Below are 21,177 nucleotides of genomic sequence, written 5' to 3'. Positions count from 1 at the left end.
CAGAGAATTAGTAATTATTTGCTATGCTATTTCATGTTTCTCTTTTGACACTCTACCTCTATGTAACGTGCTCTCTATAGATTCTGCCCTGAATATAGAGAATGTTCTGCCTTTCTGTGAGGTATCTTTTCCCCACAACATTTCTCAAACTGCTGTTGCTCACACTGAAGAATTTTATGTACATAAATGAATACATGCATCCAGTGTCACATATCCAGTATCCAACTTGAAACCAATATTGTTTTATAATTTTTGGAACAGTTAGTATTTAGAGCATTAATTCTTGGCTTCTTTCAGCGTATGTGGAGATTTTTTTTTCTGAATTTCACACTTAAGAATTGTGTGAAAGATGAAAAAGTGCCTCCAAAAAGCTGCAAAATTCTGTCCACGTGGTTTGGCCAGTGTCACAGAGATGGTATCTCGGTAATAGCAGCACGTTTTGGACCTCAGTTTGGAGTTTTGTGCAGCTTTCTCTGTTACAAGACCTTTCTTCCTCCAACTTCATTTTCTACTTTTAACTATTACACAACTTCTCAGCTTCTTCATAAAAAAAAAATTGTGGTGTAATCTTGCCTAAAGGGGAATTTAATTAAAGAACCTCTCCCCAAACTGAAGCCATGTCACCTTTCTAGATAGGTATCTCAAACTCCTATTTTTAAATATGGTAGTATTACATGTAGTAAATTAGTTAATCATAACTTGTCAGATTAATTTCTTTTTCCCTTGATTTCATTCAGTGTTTTTGTTCTGAGTAAAACTTCCTACACCAAAAGGAAAATAAGGCCATGTGTGGGAACGTGAAATACAGAGTACATGTGAACTCTCAGTGTGGAAAATTCTACATGAGGTGGTTAAAACTAAGGTAGACTCTTATAATAGAAATTGTTAGCCTTAATTGCTTAACTTAATTTTGCCAGTGGTTTATGTGACACAAATTGTTCGGTAGTGTGTAGTCATCAGCATTTGAATGGCACTCACAAATTTAATTTTTGCCAAAGGTACACTGACTTCAGCTAGCTGAAAACTTGGTGGTCTTTAACATGAGGGTATGCATATGCACTCCTTTGTGGCATCCCTCAAAGAACTGCAAATGTCTTTGTGCACAAGGCAACACGTTTTGAGTGGCAGTGTTAATTCTGAGGTTTTGTGTGATTTTTACTGACAAACTTTCTATTCTACAAAGTGTTCTCAAAGATACACGGGCCTCAAAATACGTAAACATAAAAGAAATCTGCAACACTTTGAAAAGTTGTCATGTTATAATGCCATCCTTAGTACATACTTGTATCTGGAGACAAACGTGATGATATTTTTCTTAGTTTGTGAATTTTTTTTTCATTGCCATATATTCAGTTGAATATGAAAGTAAGTGAAAAATGGGGTTTAAAATATTTTCTGTGCATTTTATAGGGCTAGAAGATAAAACAGTTCTATTAGAGAGACAATGTGAAACTTTTAGAAAATGACAGCTTTTCAATTCAATTTTATCCACTTGACACAACAAAGTAAAAACACTAAATTTTATTTTGCTGCTTTCTTCCACAATGTCACTTCAGAAGTAATTTCTCTTTTGAACAGATCCAATTTTTCTATAAAATGTGAAGTGAATCTTATGCATGTTAGAGGGGAAAAAAATTGATAGGCATATGTCCCACTTAACCACTAACAATAGTTCAGCTGTATTTATAACTTTTTAATTTATTCATCGTGTTTCATTAGTTCAGTGAAGAATTTTTATAAGAGATTTAAAGTTTCAGATTTTAATCCTTTTAAATACTTCATTCTTTTCAAAATGCTGCTGCTTTTTGTGCCAGTACAAATCCATATATTTGTAACATGCTTTTGTGCTACATCTGCATGCAGTCCCAACCTTGCCTTCTGCTATGAGCAAAGCTTTGACTGATGAGGTTTGCAATAGGAAACAAAGATAATGGGGCACTGTTCTGTTACATTTTCTTGGGTTTGGGGGAGATGTTAAAAACAGGATTCTGAATGTGATTATTAAGTGCTCTCTGACAGCCCTTTTTAAAGAAGGGAGGGATAAACATCTGGACAAAAAACATCTAATTTGCTTATGTCCTGTTTGCTGCTACGCACTTTATACTGTGTATTTCTTTGATGCTGCTTATACAGTACCATAGGTAAGCTGGTGTTCATCGTAATCTGGGAGTGATGGGGCACACAGAGTGGTTATACCTCTCATAACCTTCACCATTTTGAAGCAACAATTGTGATCAAGATATAAGTTCTTCTGTCCTAGTAGTTAAGAACATATTAACAACTGCATAATTGAATGGCTCTTGTTGGAGTGCATCCAGAGGAGGGCCACCAAAGTGATTCAAGGGATGGAACACTTCTACAAGGACAGGCTGAGAGAGCTGGGGCTGTTCAGCCAGGAGAAGACTCTAGGGAGACCTAATTGTGGCCTTTCAGTATCAAAAAGGAGACAGACTCTAGAAGGGTGTGTTGTGATAGCATAAAGGGAAATGGTTTCAAACTAAAAGTGGGAGATTTATATTGGATATAAGGAAGAATTTTTTGTACAGTAAGGGTGGTGAGGCACTGGAGCAGGTTGCCCAGAGGTAGTGGATGCCCCATCCCTGGAGACACTCAAGGACAGGCTGGACAGGGCTCTGAGCAACTTGATCTCACTGTAGGTGTCCCTGTTCATTGCAGGGGAGTTGGACTAGATGGCCTTTAAGGGTCCCTTCCAACTCAAATGATTCTATGATTCTATGATAGTTTAAAATAGCTTGATTTAAGTGGTCCTGAGCCCACAATGTTTTACACACAGAGCTTGCTACAGGTGTGCACCCTGCAACAGATGTGTTGAAATCTCTTCACATTTACTTTTGAGGATTAGGTTACTTGTCTGTACATGTGTAAAATGTGAAGTATTTCAATATAAAAGCATTGTATTGTACCTTAATGCAGTGTTTTTTAGTCAGTGTACATAGTATAATTATTGTTGACGTGTTCTGTTAATAATACTGTCTTTTTGATTCTCAGAGGTGTTGCTGTGAAGTAAAACCATATCTTTTAAAAAACAAGTAGAAAAAAGGAGGGGAAAAAGAAAAAGTTTCACTTTTTTACCGTTAAGAGGAAGAAAAACGAGCAACTTCTCTGAAGATTAACGCTAATCCACATCACCCAAATCTTTTCAATTCAACTCTGGAAAAGAAAAGCCCACAACACTAGACACACTTAAACTTCAAGAATTTAAGTTCTGGCTAAGAGAACTTCTTTATGTCTGTTAAAAATCCTCTTTTCATTATGTGTTTTTCATTAGGTTTTGCTGCCCTGTTCCTCCTATTGGAAGTGCTGTGAGAAAAACCTTTATTCCTCTTTGTTTAAAATTTGCTAGCATCAGCGGAGTAACTTAGTTTTTGAGAGGGCAGCTATTTTCTGTCATCGTATCCAAAAGGAAGCTGATAAGCATTTTTCCCTTGGTAAATGTTTCTCTATCTGCAAGTCCCAAGTTTTAGGTAATCATTTTTTCTAGAATAGATTGGAACTTTTGCCACCTGAGGAGGTTTGCCTTTATTTCTAGAATTGGCTTTGCTTATCCATGCAGAAAATGATTCCTGCAAACAGTTCTCCGAAGGTGGTTTGAAGGGTGAAAGCTTTGTTCTTGATGCACTTCTTACTATTTTGTGAAGAGTATGATGGGAGCTGTTTCTGTAATTCTGAAATTCATTTTTTAGAAGTTCACGATGCTCAATTAGAAGTTTTGAGATGCAGGTAACTAGAAGTAATGTCCTTTTTCTGAAAGCTTAGACAAGCAGAAAATATTGGCCTCAAACAGCTGATTTGTGAAGTAGGGAGTAAACAGGCATATAACAAAGCAGGTTGGAAGGTAATGGGGAAAAATATTTACTTGGAGACAAACTGCAACTTCAACAGAGTTTTTTAAATGCTAGATAAGTTATCAAGAGCTCTGTAAGCAGAATGTCTTCTGCGATGACATGTAATTACTCTTTCTGCATTCTTAAAGGTGAAATGAGAATCACTTCCTTTTACATTATCCTTTTTAACTATAGAAAAATGTATGTTTTGAAGCATAAGAAGGATGGCAGTCTTCTCATTATAGAAAACCATATTCCTCATTGTATGAATCAATCTAGCATTCCACTTTAAATTTTTCTTATGCTGTTCAGTCTGTGTGATTGAATGGATCTAATAATGACTTTGCTTACGCTGGGAAATCAGGAAGAGAACTAAAATTAGTGAAGTGACCTAATCTTAGTGAAGTTATCAGGCATGTGGGAGCTTGGAGGCCAGAATTCTAGTCCAGATGCTCAACCAAAGAAAGCTGCATTGGGTTCTCAGAAGTGATCAAACTGTACATTTCTTAACTTTCAAAATGAAGATAGACTTCTCTTTTTTCTCTGAGAGAGCTAAGTCAATTAACTTTATTTCAATCATTGCCTTTGAAAAATAGTGAGTATTATATAAAGGATTATTTTTATGTGTATTTTAATAAGCTTAAATATTGTTATTTCATAGTGCCTGGACAATGTGGGCTGGAGACAAAAAAAATTTCCATAGAGCTGTTGTCAATCAGGTATATTTTGTTTTTCTCCTAGAAACCCAGCTCAGTTCGTATTGATCAACTGGACCGTGAACAATTCAATCCTGATGTAATTACTTTCCCCATTATTGTCCACTTTGGGATACGACCTGCTCAACTCAGCTATGCTGGAGATCCTCAGTAAGATGCTTTTCTTCCTATCTTCTGCTCAGAAACTCAGTGTTACCTATGACTTAAAAATGCTTATCAATCTGACATAAGGCATAATGCTTATGGCATAGAATAGTAGCTTTTGTAAATTTGAGAATGAGATACAACTTTTTCTCGTTTACTTCAAGAACTTCTGATGCATGTGCAATAGCAAACTTCTTATCCAGAGCATAACTCTTCTAGGTGAGACCAAAGGTTCCTGTAGCTCTGTTTTATTTCCTTGAGCAGCCAGTTCTCTTTATTTATTTATTTATTTATTTATTTATTTATTTATTTATTTATTTATTTATTTATTATTTTAGGGAGACTATTGTAACAGGAGAAGGGGAAAACCATTCTCCAGGCAGTGTAGAATATGGATTTTTGTTTAACAGCCCTGAGTGAATCTATCTTCACTAAATTTCTCAAATTGCTGCTTGAACCTTTTTAGTCTACTGACAGGGAAATACTGTAATAACTGTTCTGTTGCGCATTATATTAAAAATGACTGATTTCTTTTGTTTCAGAGCAGCTATTTGACTTAATTAGATGCTCTTCAGCTCTTACGTTTAGTAATGTGTAATGTATCCATTTCATTTTTACTTTCTTCATGGAATTTGGTTTCTCTGCACCTTGTCGTTTTCTTCTTCGTTGTCTCTTTTTATGACTTGCAAAGTTTAGTCTACTATTTTTAAAGCTTTTGCATCCATGGTAATTTTGCCTGTATCTTTTTCTTTCTCTTTAGAGATATGAACATAAGTGAAGGAGTGGAGAAGAAACTAGAAGTTCAGACATAGCAGATAATTGTCTCACTCTAGATTTGTGTAGTGGTGTAGAAGTGCTTTCTGGGTTTTGTTCACAATTTTTTTTTGGTGACAATTTGACAATTTCAGGGAATTTCTCCAATAATTCACAGATATTTTTTTTTTCTGACTCGTGACAGAAAATACAGAGCCTATCTCTTGTGCAAGTATGGTTAAGATTGTCATTTTCCTCTTGATTTTCTTCCAGTGTCACTTAATGACATTGAATTTCACTTGCACTTTTGAGGCCTAGACACTCATGTGAATGTATGACATGTGTTATTCTAGAACTCAGAGAATTTTAGATTTAATATCTGGAATAGTTCTAAATCACCAGCAGATGTTTATTTCAGTGTTTTTCCATTTATATGAGGAAAATACCACATTAATCTGAAAGGATTCTAACTTAGCAATATAATAGATATTGCTAAATTCTGCATGCTGTTGACATCTTTTAATTAGCTTTGATATGTTGATAATGAGGAAAAAACGATATGTGAAATTAAACCTGCGTGTTAACACCAGATAAGTCACAGGAGTGGGGAGAGTGAGTGCTTATCTAAACAACAACATACTTTCTCTTTAACTATGGGTATAACTTATAATTTCTTAATTTCTTGATTTATTTTAATTTTTATTTTTTTTAACCTATGAGAAAATTAAATGAGAATGTGCAACCTATCTCTGTTTTGATGCTGAATTTCTTAATGGAAAATATTAGAATATCACATAAATTACTTTTCCAGCATCTTGTATTTTGACTTTCTTAAAAGGAAAGGCCACAGAAATTTTAAGGTTTTTTTTTTCCCCTCACTAGACCTGTCTGGAGAATTTTGATGTGCTTCTTTAATCAAAGTAACAAAGTTGTGTCATGATAAATCTCAGCCTTAACTCTGGTGTATGTGTGAAATATATAATGCTCAGAAAAGAATTTCCCATAGTATGTTTTTTGTGACATTCTAATACAGAATTTTTGTTACTTTTTCATATTGTCATCAGTTCATTATTTCTCAAAAGTAAGTGCAATGACACAGTTGTTTCTGCCCATATTAGTAGTAAAACGTATGTTGTACATCAAAATGTCAAGTTCATTTTGAGGCTGAAATATCCTCATCTTAGTTTGTGAAAATCAGTGTTAGGTTATTAGAGGGCTTCTACAGATGAGCTGTTATATAAATATATGTGTAATTAGATGTTGCTGAATGATGAACAGGCAAGGTGTTTGGATAAAACTAGAAAGTATTGCAAATACATATATGGTAGCCATAGAAAACTTGGCTTTCAGTTTTCACAGGGAATAAAACTTCACTGTCATAAAATAAATGTGTGCAACTCACAGCTGGTAGACCTTTTTGTTGTGCACTTCATTGGAATGTTTCAGCCGATGTAATGGCAGACACCTTGCAAAATGTAACTGCTTTTCAGTGAGTGATAGGAAGTGAAGAGGGAACCTTCACCTGCATGAATTGAGATGTCACACTGTAGGAAAGTCTTTTCAGTGAGCAGAGTGTCCTTCAGTGAGGGTGGGTGGGTATCTGAGACTTTGTCTTCTGCCCTGAGCTTTGCAGTTCACCTCACAGTGCACACTGCTGTTGTGATCGTGTCACTCTAGCAACTGCAGAGGCACTGCCACCTTTCTTGGAAAATGCATTGAGATTTTTCTGGAGCAAAATGATGCCATAGATCTGTGTATTTTAGTTCAGAAGGCCAAACTACAAGAGGCTTCTACTGTACTGACTAAAATACTTGTTTTCTGTTTTTGTCCTTCAGATATCAAAAACTGTGGAAGAGTTATGTGAAACTGCGTCACCTGCTAGCTAACAGTCCCAAAGTCAAACAAGCTGATAAACAGAAATTATCACAGAGAGAGGTATGCTGGGCCTTCCTGTGTCTGATAATTGAGTATGGTAATTCAGGATGGAGTAAAGCTGTGTGACTGCCCTTTTTATGGAAACAATAGAAATCCTTCACAAAAGGTTTTCTTTTCGGGCTGTTAATACAGATTTTATTTTTATCCTTGCTTGCTAGTGAATGGATTTTTTTTTTTTTTTTCTTTTTTTCAACTCCCAGACTACTGCAAGTTTTAACCAATTACAGAAAATGATCCTTGTGGAACCATAACTTCTTTATAACCCTTGCCTTTAGTGGTTTCAGGAATTAGCATAGAGAGGGACTTTTCATTTCAGAATGCTCTTTTAAGTGTCTCATAATTTTAAACATTTCTCTTTTGAGATTAGAAACTGCCATGGTTGTGCATAGTTTTAAGCCCAAATTTAATAGGCAGTCTTAGTGAATTCCTTAAGATCTTCAAGTAATAGAACATCTAAAAAAAAACCAAAAAAAATTGGAATAATCTGATGGCTCTTATTTTCAGTAGAACTTAATGACAAATGAGGTGTGTTTTGAGTTTTTGTCTTTTTCATTTTTCTCCTCAGTGCACTGAGAAATAAACAATTCTTAAGTGTATATTCTCAGCCAATAGGGAATTAAAATTAGAGTAATAGTCAACCAAAGAGAGACTAAAGTAATCTGTCCTAAGGCATCCATCACTTAAGATCATGGACTACGATCTTTGATTTATCTGATGGTTTCTCTACCAGGCACTCATAATTGACTGACTGACTTAAAAAATCTGTTGGGGGAGAAATGAACTTCTTTGGTAGATGATGGAATTAACTGCTGTCGTGGTTTTATTTATTAAAAAGCTTTTTTATTTTAATTATCTTTAGTTTGATAATGCTGTGGATGTGGAAGCTGTTTGGTATATTTGACAGTATGCCTGTACTACGCTGTTGCGTGAGGAAGACTGGGTTAACATTTACTTTATACGGGTACTAAGTAAGTCCTTAGCTTCCTTCCCTGTAAATGTGGGGGAGAAGAACCACTCGGGATTTGAAACTCAGCAGTGGCAAAAATTTTAAGGAGAAATTGGTCTTGACCCTATAGAAGATAGAATTATCTTTGCTACAGCTTTCCCCTCTCAGAGAAGAGCAAGTGAAAGGGAGATTGTTGTGTTATGGGCATCTTTTTGTTAGGGGTTAATGAATGACTTATACATAAAATTGTAGTAGATTCGTTGTAGGGGGGTGATAATTTAGCTTCAGAAGATAAAATGCTTCTTTTGGTGTTTATCACTGACTGTATGGTGTTATGGTCTGTGTCTGTAGACTACCCTCTAGGATGACTGATTTCTCAAGTAGTTGTCTGCAATCAGATAGATGTGTGGGGCTGAAGCAGGAGCTTCATGTGAGGATAAATAATACATTTTGCCAATTGGGTGTCAATAAACATGAGAGCAGTGGTAGGAGCTGTAGGGCTGCACCTAAATTGTACCAATGCTTTTAAGGATAGTCGCGTATTATGAATAATGCTGGAGTGCTCCTGAAATAGTCAGTCTGAAAGTACAGCAAGCACTGCAGCACCTATTGGAGAACACCCAATGGCACAGTCTTGAAAGGCAAGTTGTAGGTGATGCTCAAGGGGTTGAAGTAATGTAGGCACTTGTCTTCCCTTTGCCCTCATCACTGCATGTGATTGCATGATGTTATTTGTGATAAGATGGTGCTTAGAAGCTTTATCCCTACCTTCTAGTACTTACAGTAGGAGCATAAGTTGAGACTCTAAGGCTTGCTTTGAAGTTAGTGGAGAGAGAAATGCATTTTTTGAAGCAGTTTATCATCCCTCATTGATTATGAAAGGGTAACTAGCCTCCTATTCTAGACATCTCAGTTCTGTCTAGAAATATCTTTGATGAAGCTGTCTGGATAAATGTGCCTCTTGGAGCCATTCCATGGGTCTCTGAGGAGTAGAAGCAGAGCCGTTCCTGCCCAGAGATGCTCACGGGCTTCAGACTGGGAATTGAGAATAGATGGCTTTGAGCAGGTGCTCTGCAGGGAAAAGGAGGAGAAGGAGGATGGATTGCAGCTTTGAGAAATTTTGTATGCTAAAGAGGAAAAGAAGACTTTACTTAAGTGCGTGCTGTGTGAAGAGCTTCCATACTCCAGAGACTTGGTAATATTACAAAGAGGAGATCCTGATCTGGAGGTGATTTATTTCAGCTATTTTTCTTTCATCCATTTTTACAGAAAGTGCTTCTTAAAAATGGTTCTGTCAAGGAAGCCAAGCATCCACTTCATGGTGTATACAGACAAAACCACTGTTGACACAACACTGAACAAACTGTGGTCAAAGCAAAGCAGATTTTAAAAATTTTAGTTCTTTCGTTGTAGTAGTATTGGAAGATTGTAATAGGCTCCAGGATCAGTGAATGCTAATCAATTTCCCAAACTGGTGATACTGACAGTAGTGAACAGGAACTGTTCTGTAGTAGCTGGCATTCTTTAACAAGATGTTTCTTTTACTCAATTTATTGATTACCTTATTCCTACTGAATGCTTCTAACTAGAAATATATATGGATGTAGACTTGAATTAAGGGATTGTTTTCATTATAAGGATCTTAACTTGCTTGTGTATGCATCATTCTGAATGTACAAGTAGAACTGGTTTGTTTTGTTATCTACAAGAAAAACTGTAGTCATCTTCTTTCTCACTCACTCTAACAAAATCCTCTATCTGTGCTATTCTCAGGCACATCCACCACAGTCTGTGGCTGGCAGTTACAAGGTTTGGACTAGTTTTAGAAACTGTTTGTCAAAAGTGAACTTCAAATATTGTGAATGTATATGCGTTCTTTAATGTTGCTTTGCTGTAGAAAGTTCTTTGCAAGAACTCTATTTTCTTCCTGTCCAGGAAGCACTGCAGAAAATCCGGCAGAAGAACACAATGAGACGTGAAGTGACTGTCGAGTTGAGCAGCCAGGGATTCTGGAAAACAGGAATACGCTCTGATGTCTGCCAGGTGACTGGATTGTAGAGATGCCTGATGTGTTGTTTTTCTTGATAGCTGCCACTTACTTTGTGTAAGAGTTTGTTATGATTATATGCTGAGGAACCAACCACTGGAAGTTACTACTTTTGCCTCAACATGGTTTGTTGCTTTAGGGAACTATTCTAGCCTCCTTTCCTTTCCTTATAAAAAGCTATTTTATAGGTTTAATTTTCTAGCAGAGGCTTGCTGCTTTTGAGTGACATGAAGCAGAAAGTGGTGTAGGGGGGTTGCAAGAGTGGCCAGTTTAAGACTTGGAAGTCTGAAATGCAGCAGCCTTGACTTATATCAGCTGTGTCTTGGTTCTAGTGCCAAACATCAAGAGTTTCTGCATCCATCAGTTGGGTTGGTGTTATGTTTTTAGTTTAAGATATTTTTCTGTTTAAGGATTTCTAATTTATTTTTTTCACTGAAACATGAAAAGAAATTAAAAAAACAAAAAACCAAAAAAAACAAACATGGATTATAAAAAGATAACCTTCAGTAGGAAGATGTATTTCAGATAAGTTAACGTCCCATATGTGAGACATTTTCAAGGTACAGATCTCTGCTGGATCCTGTTTCAAAGCAGATGACAGCTACCAGCATTTTTTGGTCTAATATTGTACTAGCAAAACTCAAATAAGTGTAACAGCCAAGTAAATTTACTGGTAGTATAATTAGGTCATTTTTAGTGTTTGGGAGGTGTTGATTAAGAATTGAAGACTAAAAATTTAATCAGTATTAACTTAGGGTTGATTTAGTAAAGGTATAATTAGAAATTGTGTTGATGTATTGAAACCTCCCTAAGGCTGGAGGAGAAACTTGTTTAAGAGAGAAAAACTAATAACTAAAATAGCTTTTTCTTCCTGTCTGGAATGTTTGTTTTGATTTACTATTGCTTCTGAAGCCAAAGAATAAATAGTAGCAGAGAAAAGTTACCGTGTTGGTTTTTTTTGTTTTGTTTTGTTTTGTTTTTTTCGTAGTAAACTGTGTCTGTTTTTATAGGTTAAGGAAACAATATCAAGTTCTAATTTAGGAGAGAATTGAGATAGTTATTTGTTATTCATATCATCTTAAAATTAATCTTTTAATGTATCACTGGATGTTTCGGTTTTCGTTTTGCTGTTGAAGGACAACAAATCAGTAAAGGATGATGGGAATGTAGCTATTTTGTGCTTTTGAGCACACTTGCAAACAGAATATCTAAATCAGGCAGTTCTACTAGAAAAGTCCTTTGATTTTATTTCTTGGAGAGGTCAAGAGTAGGTAAAAAGTATATCTGTAAAAAATGAAAGGCTGCTATTGTTACTACATGCTTTTTTCCATGTTAAAACTAAATAGATGTAAATCAACTCTGTGGGCAGAGTGAATCTGTAGCGAGTTATAAACAGCTCGTTTTCCTTACCTTTTTAAGGCATTGTGGATAGAAGATTAAAGCTATTACAATGACTTAAAAGTTTCAAAGTTGCTCTAAGTTCTACATAGCTGTAACATTGGTCTTTGTGATTTTTCAAAATGAAATACTTAGAGGGAGAGGGGAAGAAAAGTGAGCATGATGGTTTGAAAATGTGCAGTGACAATCTTCTTCCAGGCTTATTTAAAATTATCCAGTAGGTGAAGTGCAATTCTTGGCCAGTGTTGAGATGGGACCCTTGGTGCAGACTGGTCCCACCAAAAAGATACCCACTCTTCACATCCTGTGTTGCTGCTGACATGCCTTCAACAGCTGAGTATTCAGGATAAGGAGAGAAATGATTTATTGTGAAACTATGTTGGCTTGCTGGATTTCTTGGTAATTCCAGGTCAGAAGCACCCGCCCAGAGACTGGCAACTTTGCCTCCTAGCAGCCTTGGGGAGGATGTCACTGCTGACTAGCAGGGCATCTGTGAGAGTCTGCTGCTTGCCATGGCAGCTGCAGCAGGAAAAAAAATGCAGCACAGCTAGAATCCTACACATAACGATTACAAGTATGTTTATAACCTGATTCAAGTATAAAGGTTATGGGGCAACTTCTGTACCCGTACTGTTTCAGGGGAAATTTTTTGTAATCACTAGCTGTTCTTTTAGACTAATGCAACTTTAAAAGCCTCCACTTTATTTTCTTATGGAGATAAATAAAACATCAGAAACATCAAATAGCTATAATCTAACATGACACACATTAATTGAATCAATCAAGTATTTAGTGCTGTGAAAGCAGCACTTTGTCAGTATAACTGCAGGAGTCAAATCAGAGACCTCCTCTCTGAGTGTACCTCTCAGGAGATATTTATTCCTCGTTCACTTCACCACGGCTGATATAGTTGAAAACTTCATATTCCAATTCTCAAACTTTGGGCCACGTGTGCTGGTTGCTAAGTGTAAAGAAAACCAAGGGACTTGGCTTGAGGGACTTTATTGTCTGGCAGTCTGTGCAGTGGAACATACAGGCAGGGAAGCAACATTTTTATTGTAAATAATTTCTTCCATGAAGGAAAACATAGGAAGCACTTCCGAAGAGTTTATGTGGAGATGAGAGGAATATTCCCACGGCTTGTGCATCACCCTAAGTGGCTCTAAATGAGTAACAGGGAAACAATTTCAGAATAACTTACTCATTTTGGTTGCAGTGGTTACGTTTTTTTTTCTGCCATTCTGCCATTTTCTGCATTCAGAGATCCAGAGAGCTGCTTTCTTACTGTTAACCAGTTACTGTGCATTGCTACCTTTTAGCTATGTATTCAGTACTAAAGAACCGAACTGACCTTCTTTTACTTAAGTGGAAATCTTTGCTAATGGTTATTCTCTTCTCAGTATTTCAAACTTCTCAAGATTTTTTTTCTACTGTCCCTTCTTTAATGACATGCAGAAATCCTTTGTGTCACATTATAAATCACACATCACCTTCTTTGTATTTTTGCTCTTTTTTCAGCTCTCCACACAATATATGTAATCAGATACATTCTTTTTTTTTTCTGAAATTAATATGGGTGGCTCTTGGATTTATATTGCCTTAAGGCACATTGTTATTTTGAATATATTCACATAATGCCACTAACAGAAATGAAGTGAGATTTGACATCAGTGCCACAGAAGTGGTTTCATTCATAAAGTTCTTGTAGTGCTCTCACTTTTCACTCCTGTACAAGACTTCTGATGTCTGTAGTTATTATACTTGCTGTACTGCTGTACTGGTAAACTGATACTACTTATTTAAATACAAATTCATTCACAAACAGTAAAATTGTACAGTGTGTACAAATACTGCTTTAAAGCGTTGAAAGAGGGAGACTTTGGTTGATGCAACATAGCTTAATTTTAATTTAAATTTTCCTCCAACAGAAAAGATTATCTGTGTCCTACATACAACAATCTTTCCTCGATTGCTACCACGTTATCCCAGAAATTGCCAGACTGTGACATTTCAAAAAGCCCTTAATTCTTCCTCAAAGTGAAGAAGCATCTAGCATTGTATTCAGTCACAGCTTATTGAAAATGGATCTTTCCGTTGACCAGACATTTTTAAAACTCATTCAGAATGCTTTGGTAATAGGCTATTATTATGTATCTATTATTCTATTTGTATTGATACAGGTCATCACTGTGATTATGTAGATGGGCAAATCTTTGACGATGGGGATTGGGAAACTCCAATTCTCTTGTTCTGTCGTCTAAACCAAAATCAGTGGGTCATGTGACAAATGGAATGTGTTTCTGTTTATAGCTTACTCAACAGTGTCTTCTGTACACTGAAGTTGAAAGCTTCTTTTTGTGGTTTGTTTTAGCACGCAATGATGCTTCCTGTCCTCACCCACCATATTCGCTACCATCAGTGTCTGATGCATTTGGACAAGTTGATAGGCTACACTTTTCGAGATAGGTGCTTGCTGCAGGTAAGATGTGCGAAAAATAAACTGCTTGCTGTTTTGTCTTCCTCAAATTATTTTGTCCGTAATCCCATCTTCTATATAAAGTCACAGAAATGAACTGCTTTGACATAGCTTGAAAATAGTCAGTCATTTGCACTGCAGATCTTTCAAAGTATTAGTTATCCCAACAGTTCTTTTGAATAAATTAGAGGCATCTAGGCATACCCCTATCTTTGCTCAGTGATAGGCCTGAATTTGAATGAATGTTAGAATGATCCATCTGGACACCTACCTGTGCAATCTGCTTTAAGCAAGAGTGTTGGACTCGATCTCTAGAGATCCTTTCTAACTCTTGCAATTTGGTAATGTATTTTTAAATAATCAAACGCAGTTGCATTTAAAGGAAGTCAGCAAAGCTGGTAAGCAAAAAAGGTAGGGCAAATTGGCAATTCATGCTTTCTTCTTCAAAACTAATTTATTTCTTTTTTAAAAAAACTCACAACCTTACTGAAAGTTAATTAGGTAAAGTGATGATTGAGCGTGTCACTTCTTTCTGACATCTGAAATCATACATCCTACATTTAAATTGCTGGAACCAAGCTAGTAATTTACGTCTTCACTCTGTAGCCTTTCTTCAGACTAAAAAATAACAATTATTAGGTACCAATCTAGTATGTTTTTTTATGCCTAAGACATTTTTGTGTGTGTTATGTTATAGCTTGCCATGACTCATCCAAGTCATCACTTAAACTTTGGAATGAATCCAGACCATGCCAGAAATTCCTTATCCAACTGTGGGATTCGGCAGCCAAAGTATGGAGACAGGAAAGTTCACCATATGCATATGAGAAAAAAAGGTATGGATTACACCACTACCACTTCCTATCGCTTCATCCTTAGTCAGTAAAAAGAAGTTCCGTTATTGTTTCATTGGCCATTGCTCTTCTGAGCTCACTTCAGTGAAGTATTTCAATGGTTCTGCACAGAAACCAGTGAAACCTTTCTAAATGATTAAATTTTGGAGATTAGTTGACAAATGATTAGCTGTGAAAAAGCAAAGGTGATAAATGATGTATTTTCTTTAATTTTTGGCAAGTATTGTTTTCTTAGTTTGCTTTTCAATACGGTAAACATCCTGGAGGTGATTTCAGTACAAGTATTTTCCTAATGTGAGAATACATGGTCTGTGCTGCAGAGTACTCTTTACCACTTAAAAATACATTCAGATGTAATTAACTTAATTGTTTACTGTTTACGTAATGTTTGGCATGTCCTTCCTTGCTGGCTTTCTGTCTTACTCTCTGAACGCAAACATATGAAAGCATCTCGTAGTGAGTCTATGGTAAGTTAGGCAGAGTGCCTCTGTAAAGACAGTACTCACTGTAAGTAAGCTCTGTAAATAATAGGAAGATCTTGTGTTACAGGTATTACAAGGCAACATTTTGAGTAGTTACTTTCTAAGTCTATTTGAATTGCATTAGAGGTGGTTTGTTTAATAGCACGTTGTTTATATTTGTAGGAATAAACACCCTGATAAATATTATGTCCCGTTTGGGACAGGATGATCCAGCTCCTTCCAGGTAATAATAATTATTGATTTTAGATTTGTAGAGGATATTAATTACATTCTATGTTTGCAAGGAGAGAAACTGTTTTAAAAAGAGGTGTTTAGAAAAATCTATGAACTTATTGTTAGTAAGAGCCTTGGAAAATAATTTTAATGGAAAATCCTTTTGAATTAACTTTTTGGGGATATGCTGAAGTTTGTATAGCAGTGATATAGTAAATGTTTGGTGATACCTGCAGAGACCTCCTGAGGAAGGTTTTAACAGCTAGTTCTACAATTTCTCTTTATCCTTGAGGTGAGGAAAACTAAAATGCTATCTTTTGCTTTCTGCAGAATGAAAAATAAGATTTGTTGCTATTGTTATCATTGCTGTAAATTGGACTCTCTATCACCTTTCCTCATAGCAGTACTTTCCTGGCATGGCATCTTGTTAACATGAGTGTGATGTCCAGTCTGGGCTTCACTGGTGTACTGTTCCAATTTAAAGACATGCTTAAACAGATAACGACAAAAAGCTGAGTCATTGGCATTATTTAATAACGTTTAAACAACCACTAAGAATTGTGTGCAAATAAATAGCCACAGACACCATATGTAGCCAAACTGAATAAACAAAGCTGACAGAGATAATGCAAGAAGCAGTTGTTGGCACATTTAGATTTCAAATACTAAAGGATAGAGGGTATATTGGTTAACTAATGTTATAACTTGGTCTTTAAATAGTCATCGTTTTGGAGGAAGCTGGGGAGTGGGAGAAGTTGAATTTTGAATAAAGGATTGTTGTAGTCTTCTCCAAATGCTGTTTCAGCTAGACCGTGCCCTTTTCTTTGGGAGTCAATCTCAAGCTTCTTTCATCTCTTTTAGAGCAAAGTGAGATAAGGCTAAATTGCATTGATTCTCATGAAATAATACCAGATATAAAATTCTGCATCGGAAAGATGTATTTTCTGCTGTGGTGCAATGTGATGTAATTGCTGTATTCATCACACTTTGTTGTTAACAGCATAGGTACTTGAATTCTTTCAGCCCATAACAAAGGCCTGCTGTTTCAGAAGGCACATAAACTATGTAATTGTTGAGGGGATGCAAATTATTGTCAAAGCTGTCAAACACTTGAGAAATATTAAATTTTTAAAAAAAGTGAAATCCTGTGGCTGTGGCTTTGATTCATTTACAATCACGTGTGTAGTCCATATGATGCTGCTTACATGCTTAAAGATATAGAGCAGAAATTTGTTTATATTTGGAGACAAAGTTGAATTCTTTTTCAGTTGTTGTGTCCTGTTTGTTTTATAAGTAAATGAAACTTCATATCAAACAAAGGAAAAACATGGGCAGACATAAAAGAAAGGAAAAACATAGGGAATATAAAGTTCTACTAGCTTTGTAGCATCTATGAATGCATCTTCTTGTCCAGTAGTTTTTCCTCTTGAGCTCAAAGGAAATTACAGAAAGCAGGATAGTGTGCATGTCTATATGGTATTTTAAAGTACCTTGAAAAATGAAAGCATTTTTACTCCCTGGTAGCTCACCCATACCAACAGATCTGCTGCAGAATCATCACACCCTGCAGGTGTTGATGTTAATTACGTTTGCTTCCCTAGTTGCACATTGAAAACTGAAGGTGGTCATTTGTTTCAATTGCCTGATGTCCTCTGCTGGACAAGGCAGCTCAATCTCAGTAGGGTACTGCAGAATGCCAATCAACAGAATGCCAATGCTGTTTCCTCTCTATGTTTCTTAAGCTCTGATGCTGTCTTAGAATAGAATGTAGGAAAATTTCAAAGACACTGGAGTCACTCATCAGTTTCATGATTCGTGTGGTTTTCCTGCTTTGGAAAAGATTGTGCATGCTTGAAGTGTGGCAGAAGGCTGTAAGAGTGGTTATTCATGTCTGGCTAGCAAGGAATTCAACGTTGTTCTAGTTATACTATGTAAATAACCAGCATATGATATTTAACTGATAGTAAAAATACCTAAAAAATACTTTTTTCAGGATTAACCACAATGAGCGTTTAGAATTTCTGGGAGATGCTGTGGTGGAGTTCTTAACAAGGTAAATGGGGAATTCTTGAATAGCCCTCATTTTTGTATGTTATTCTCCTACCATTTGATTTATTCAGCTTTGTAGTGCATGCTTCACTACTGTCCATGTTGGCAGTCCCTTGATGTTCTAGCTGCACATCTACAAACTCCTGTTGAAAATGTTTCTAGTGCTGCTGATGGAAAACCATTTCCGTTTCATGGAGTATGCTTTAAATTTTAGGTTATTAAAAATTAGTATTTCGGCTGCAGACAAGTTGAAGTTCTTAAAATTTCTTACAAAAAAGATTTTTAAGATGTGTTTTTAAGATTTTTGTTTTCATGTGTTCTTTTTCTCTAGCTGCTAGTGAGGAACATTTACTGGTAATATTGAATGTGTTGCAGTTCTTAATTTCTAGCTATTAGGATTTTATTGAGGACAAATCTAAATTACTTAGAAGTAATAGCAAAAAATCATGGTTCATCAAAATTGCTCCAGTTTGGGTCCATTGCTAGTACTCAGAAATTAGTGAATAATACAGAGATAATGTAAAAGTTGCCTTCGTTGTGTTTTTTTTTGTTTTTTTTTGGTTTTTTTTTAGTGCAACCAATTTGCACAAAATAAAGATTATCCATTTTGACTGCTTTGTTTTACCATTGTTAATGAGGGAATAGTCTTGTTTGCATAAAGAAAAGCTTTACAGTAAGTCTGTGATTAAAAATAACCAAATTGCTCATATCTCCATTCACTATTAGACTCCACTAGCCATTAGCTACTCAGTATTAAAAGCTTCTACTCTATAAAGGTCTTTGCTGCCCTTAAAACCCATGGCCTTTTCTCTCACAGAAAAGTACAGGCTGATAAGATGGAAGACTTACTAAATGAATTGTCTTACATTTTTCATTGTCTTTATTCATCAACCATCGCTTGACTTTGGGCTAACTTTTGTCTCAATTAAGAAAAGCTGCATTTCTATTCAATAAAGCATGTAAGCAGCTATTTAAATTTGAGGCTTTATTCCCCAACACAACGTCAGGATTCTGCTTTTGTGAGTTATGATCCTTGATAAGATTGCCTCTGAGTTCCACGGTAATTTTTGTTCTTAAATTTTGTACCCTTCTGCAGATTCTTCCTTTTCTTGTGGATTAATGAAACATCGGTAGGGGAACACTAATTATTCGTCCAGTTGTGGGATGCTGTCTCTAGCTTTTCTGACATGGGTTAGATAGCCATACGATGAGAGTCAGAATCAATTATTCTTTAATCAGGTCTTGTTTGTATCACTGCGTTTGTTTCGTTTTTGTTCTATGAAGTATCTTACTTTTATGATGATAAATGTTGTTAAAGGCAATTGGAAGCCTGTGATTTTTCACTCATTTTTCTGTTTATGATGTTAATGACTTTATAGATATGGTAAATATAGACTACTGATTTCTGTTTTTTAGTGTCATTAGCATCTGTTCAATGCTGTTGTTTTTAAGCAACCTGTTTTTGCTGGCATTTAAGAGCACTTATTTGCTAATAATATCCTATATGTAGGATATCATAGTATCCTATGATACTGTATCCTAAGTATCATCAGTAAAGCACTGTAGTCATGGTCTTCAACCTGCACTGTACCCATCTGCTTTGCTCCTCAACATCCTCTGTCTGTCAGCCTTGCTGGGCCCACTGCTGCTAGACCTTCAGACAATGATGTTGCTTGTCATTGCAGGGGTTTGGAAGTTATATGCTGTCTGGTAAAGAATCGGAACTCTTCCTTCCTTACTCTCTCTGCTACTCTGTCAATATTATTGAGAAATGTTTTAATATTTGATTTCCTTTACCTTCAAGTGGTGTTTCTACCTAGGAACTGATGGGAAAGCAGTTTTCTGTAAAGACATATGTGAATCATCTTTAACCGAGTGCTGCCAGCGTCTGATTTGATTTTGTTTTGCCAGTGTCCACTTGTACTACCTGTTTCCCACTCTGGAGGAAGGAGGATTAGCTACGTACCGCACTGCTATAGTTCAGAACCAACATCTGGCCATGTTGGCTAAGGTATGCTCCTGTAATTCACATGTCTGTATTTGAAACCCGTATACAAGATTATTAGTGCTTGAGTTGCTTCTTGAAGGATCTGTCTTCTTCAAGTATCAATCTTTGCAATTTTTTGTGCACAAGGTTTGGGATACAAGAGCTTTATTCAATGTGGAAGTACTCTAAAAGCAGGTTTTTAGGAAGAGTAATTGAGTAATTTTTTGCTAGCAGAATAGGTTTTTAGGATGTTTAGCTGAAGTTGTCTCTGTATTTAACTACTTCAGCACAAATGGCAAAACTGATAACAGAAAGGTAGTGGGAGTGAAAGGGAAACCCTAACAAACTGGCTGACTGTAAAGGAACTGCCTGATAGAATATGGCAGTAGGCAGTAGTGACAGTGTAAAGATTGAGAGAAAGGGATTGTTTTGTCCACTCCACGACTTAGCCCTTTACCTTCAAATTTACTGTGAACTGTGAAATAGTGATATGTTAGGAAGTGTTCTAGTAGAAAGTAAAGAAAATCATGGAAGAAACTGAGTAGCCCCTGAATTTCATTTCATTCTGTGAATGACGGAAGCTTTTCTTTGCATTTCTGCATGATACTGGTGTGTGGAAATTTGGCATATGAAGCTGAATAGGGTCTGTGTTTGTAGACAGTTTGGTAGCATTTTTATAAAGGCTAGACTGAGGCTTAGTGCTATAATATATTACTCTATGCATATGTGCACACATCTTCCCACCCCCCAACTACTCCGCTGTGTATTGCAGATGGTTTTCAAGTCTCTTTTAATCTTGTCTGTTCATACTCACATAATAATTTAAACAAGCTTATACAGTCTTGAGATTTTGGCAAAAAAAACTGCATGATTTCTATCATGCCTTTTTGCTGAAACCTCAGGAGAAATGCAAAGTAGGGAATGAACACAATCATTTTCCTCCAAAGCTTTCTTTAATGATTTAGATAGACATGAATTGATTGAAAAACAGTTCAATTGGGGCTTTGTTTTTAAAAATGGTATTAAACTGTCTGACAATTGAATTTATTTTTTAAAACTAACATCAAGCGAGTTCATATATTCTACAAGCTCTGTTCGCAGCATTTGTCATTCTAAATGGTCTACCTCTGAAAATTTGTGACATTTTTCAAACTCTATTTGTATTAGATAGAACTGGAAGTATTTGAAAAATCTGTACGTTCATGTGCATTTTATGTGACCTTGATTTCTTGCCCTTTAACCCAAGGAGTATCATGTTGTGTTCTGTTTACTTCCTCAATAACATTCTCAACTCCTTAAGTTCTCATAAGTCTATGGAATGCTATTTTAATT

General features: G+C 36.0%; 1 protein-coding gene across 2 annotated transcripts in view; it reads left to right on the top strand.

Moving 5' to 3' along the window:
* Positions 1-21,177, top strand: part of DROSHA (drosha ribonuclease III) — a 67,389-nt gene that overhangs the window by 25,517 nt on the left and 20,695 nt on the right. For both annotated transcript variants that reach the window (XM_042839914.1, XM_042839913.1), the window contains 8 exons: positions 4,587-4,711; positions 7,294-7,393; positions 10,275-10,382; positions 14,156-14,263; positions 14,958-15,096; positions 15,759-15,819; positions 17,803-17,862; positions 19,770-19,869. In XM_042839914.1, the coding sequence (XP_042695848.1) occupies positions 4,587-4,711; positions 7,294-7,393; positions 10,275-10,382; positions 14,156-14,263; positions 14,958-15,096; positions 15,759-15,819; positions 17,803-17,862; positions 19,770-19,869 (801 nt within the window). The remainder of the gene's footprint in view (positions 1-4,586; positions 4,712-7,293; positions 7,394-10,274; positions 10,383-14,155; positions 14,264-14,957; positions 15,097-15,758; positions 15,820-17,802; positions 17,863-19,769; positions 19,870-21,177) is intronic.

This window comes from Centrocercus urophasianus, unplaced genomic scaffold (assembly GCF_019232065.1).
Source record: "Centrocercus urophasianus isolate 14NV4802_14NV808 unplaced genomic scaffold, USGS_Curo_1.0 seq_11, whole genome shotgun sequence".
NCBI classification, from domain to species: domain Eukaryota; kingdom Metazoa; phylum Chordata; class Aves; order Galliformes; family Phasianidae; genus Centrocercus; species Centrocercus urophasianus.
This window is presented reverse-complemented; position numbering and strand designations above follow the sequence as displayed.